The sequence below is a fragment of the Quercus robur genome, chromosome 2 (assembly GCF_932294415.1).
Source record: "Quercus robur chromosome 2, dhQueRobu3.1, whole genome shotgun sequence".
NCBI classification, from domain to species: Eukaryota; Viridiplantae; Streptophyta; class Magnoliopsida; order Fagales; family Fagaceae; genus Quercus; species Quercus robur.
In genome coordinates this window covers 95,783,618-95,786,308 of record NC_065535.1, presented here as the reverse complement: position 1 = coordinate 95,786,308, position 2,691 = coordinate 95,783,618, and the positions used below count along the sequence as shown (strand labels likewise).

General features: G+C 34.5%; 1 protein-coding gene across 1 annotated transcript; it reads left to right on the top strand.

Annotated features, from left to right (window-relative positions):
* Positions 1-485: 485 nt before the first annotated feature.
* Positions 486-1,286, top strand: LOC126705962 (uncharacterized). Its single transcript, XM_050405205.1, has 2 exons — positions 486-738; positions 862-1,286. Exons 1-2 carry the CDS (start codon positions 486-488, stop codon positions 1,284-1,286), a joined length of 678 nt encoding a protein of 225 aa, XP_050261162.1.
* Positions 1,287-2,691: the final 1,405 nt, after the last annotated feature.

Here is a 2,691-nt window from a genome sequence, read left to right as displayed (position 1 = left end):
TTGTTATGTGCTTGCCTTTAACTACTTAGAAAAACAAAGTCTTCCTAGTGGGAAAGCATGCACGGGCATGTTTCATGCTTAATTAATTATTTTCCTGTTCAATAATAGTGATAATTTCTTAACACTGTTGTCTTCAAGGTTGTCTCTATGGGTCGCTCTCTTTTTCGCAAATTGCTTTTTGACAGCTCAAATGAAGATGAGATAATTAGGCAATTTCTTAAGGGTTCAACATCACAACGTAAATGTCATCGGTATATCGAATGTGATCGTTTGGCTTGCCATAAAAGACTTTATCTCAACTACTTTGCCGACACACCAGTATATCCTCCTAATTTATTTTGGAGGAGATTTTAGGTGAGTCGGTCTTTTTTTCTCCGTATTCAATCTAAGGCAGAAACTTATGAACCTTACTTTATCCAAAAAAAAGAGATAGTGCCCAACAACTCGGTTTATCTTCTCTTCAAAAGATAACAACTGCACTTAGGATGCTTGCGTATGGAGTTGCAACTGATTTTATGGATAAGTATGTGCGGATTGGAAAATCCACTGCAATAGAAAATCTAAAAAAATTTGTTAAAGCGGTTGTTGATATTTTCTCCAAGAAATACTTGAGGTCCCCAAACAACAAAGACATTGCAAAAATTTTAGCCAATGGGGAAAGAAGTGGATTTCCAGGGATGTTAGAGAGCATTGATTTCATGCATTGGAAATGGAAAAATTGTCTGGCTGCATGGAAAGGTCAGTACTCTAGTCACATTCGTGAGCCAACCATTGTTTTGGAAGCAGTGGCATCATTTGATCTTTGGATATGACATGCATTTTTTGGGTTACCTGGGTCAAATAATGACATTAATGTATTAGAACGATTTCCTCTATTTTCTGAGCTCGAACAAGGACGTGCTTTTGCAGTTAATTACTCAATCAATGGCCATGAGCATACAATGGGATACTACCTTGCCGATGGCATATATCCGAAGAGGTCAACATTTGTTAAAACAATTCCATCTCCACGAGGAGAAAAAAGAAAATTATTTGCAAAAGCCCAAGAGCCGAATAAGAAGGATGTAGAGTGTGCATTTGGAGTGCTTCAAGCAAGATTTGCAATTGTGCGTGGACCTACAAGATTTTTCTATAGTAAAACGCTCCAAGAGATCATAAAAGCATGCATAATTCTTTATAACATGATCGTTGAGGATGAGCGAGATGTAAATGAAGTGGTGGAATTAGATTATGAGCAAATGGATGACAATCCTACTATACAACTGTCATGGGAAGCACACAAATGAATTTATGGAGTTCATTGAAACCCATCAATGTATTTGAGACCATGAAATTCATTCTCAACTCTAAACAGACCTCGTTGAGCATTTATGGCAATTACAAGGGGAGTTGTAGGAACATAAGTGTGTGAGTTATGCATGTGGGGTTTTATTGTAATTTGATATATGTACGAGTCTTCTAAAGACAACATTGATAGTTATGTATGTGGATTGCATCTATATATATGTATGTGGATTTTTAAAGTTGGCAAGTTGAGTACATTAATATTTGGCAGGTTGCATGTATATATATGTATGTGGATTTTAAAAATTGGTAGGTTGAGTACATTGATATTTGCCAGGTTACATGTATATATATGTATGTGGATTTTTTAAGTTAGCAGATTGAGTACATTGATATTTGGCAAGGTCTTTCTAAAAAAAAAGGAAAATTGGTAGGTTTTATATATATGTGCGTGTGTGTGTGGATCATTAAAGCTAGCAAGTTGAATACATTGATATTTGGTAGGATGCATCTATAAATATGTATGTGGATTTTACATTGATATTTGGCAGGTTTGATGGAATATATATGTATGTGGATTTTTAAAGTTGACAAGTTTGAGTACATTGATATTTGGCAGGTTCTTTCTAAAAAAAAAAAAAAAAAAAAGGGCAGGTGGTTGAAAATATATATGATTGTTGGAAAGAAAATGTGTCCATTGGAATGGTGCTTGAATTTGAAAAAAGTGACTGTTGGAATAGTGCTTAAATTTGAAAAAAATGAACGTTGGAAAGAAATAATAAAGAAAGATTAAAAAATAATATTTTAATAAAATGGTAAAATAATAGAGTTTTGGGATGTTGGAGGTATTGTAAAATGGTATGGTATAATTGATAAAGTAACTTTTTGGGATGGTAAAATAGGATAAGATTGAAAAAACTATTGTGGATGCTTAGAGTCTTCTAATATGGAACTCATAAGTCAGCTTATTCATCTCTCTCTCTCTCTCTCTCTCTCTCTCTCTCTCTCTCTCTCTCTCTCTCTCTCTCTCTCTCTCTCTCTCTTAGCTAGGAGTGTGCAGCCAACCCTCCAACTAGCCAAAACCAACTTGACCCAACCTAACCTGCTGGGTTGGGTCAGTTTTTAGGGTTTGGTGGGTTGGGTTGGGTTACAAAATTTTTTTAAATAGCGGGTCGAGTTGGGTTCAAGTCATAAAATTTCAAACCCACCAAACTCGACCTAACCCACCCATATATTTAATATATATTATATAATTAATAAATTTTTTTTTAAATAACCAGCTCTACCTCCTATCCTATATAAAAGCCAAGAGAAAAGTATACAAGAAAAGAATTTGAGTTCTATTGAAATATACTCTTTGTGACAAATTAAAAAATTTTTCCTACCATAATAATATAGAATTCCCAC

What these genes read in the sequence shown, in the direction of transcription:
- LOC126705962 (XM_050405205.1), top strand. Translation starts at nt 486, where the DNA reads ATGCTTGCGTATGGAGTTGCAACTGATTTTATGGATAAGTATGTGCGG. An exon ending in TTGTCTGGCTGCATGGAAAG is followed by an intron (nt 739 to 861) that starts GTCAGTACTCTA and finishes TTAATGTATTAG; the next exon opens with AACGATTTCCTCTATTTTCT.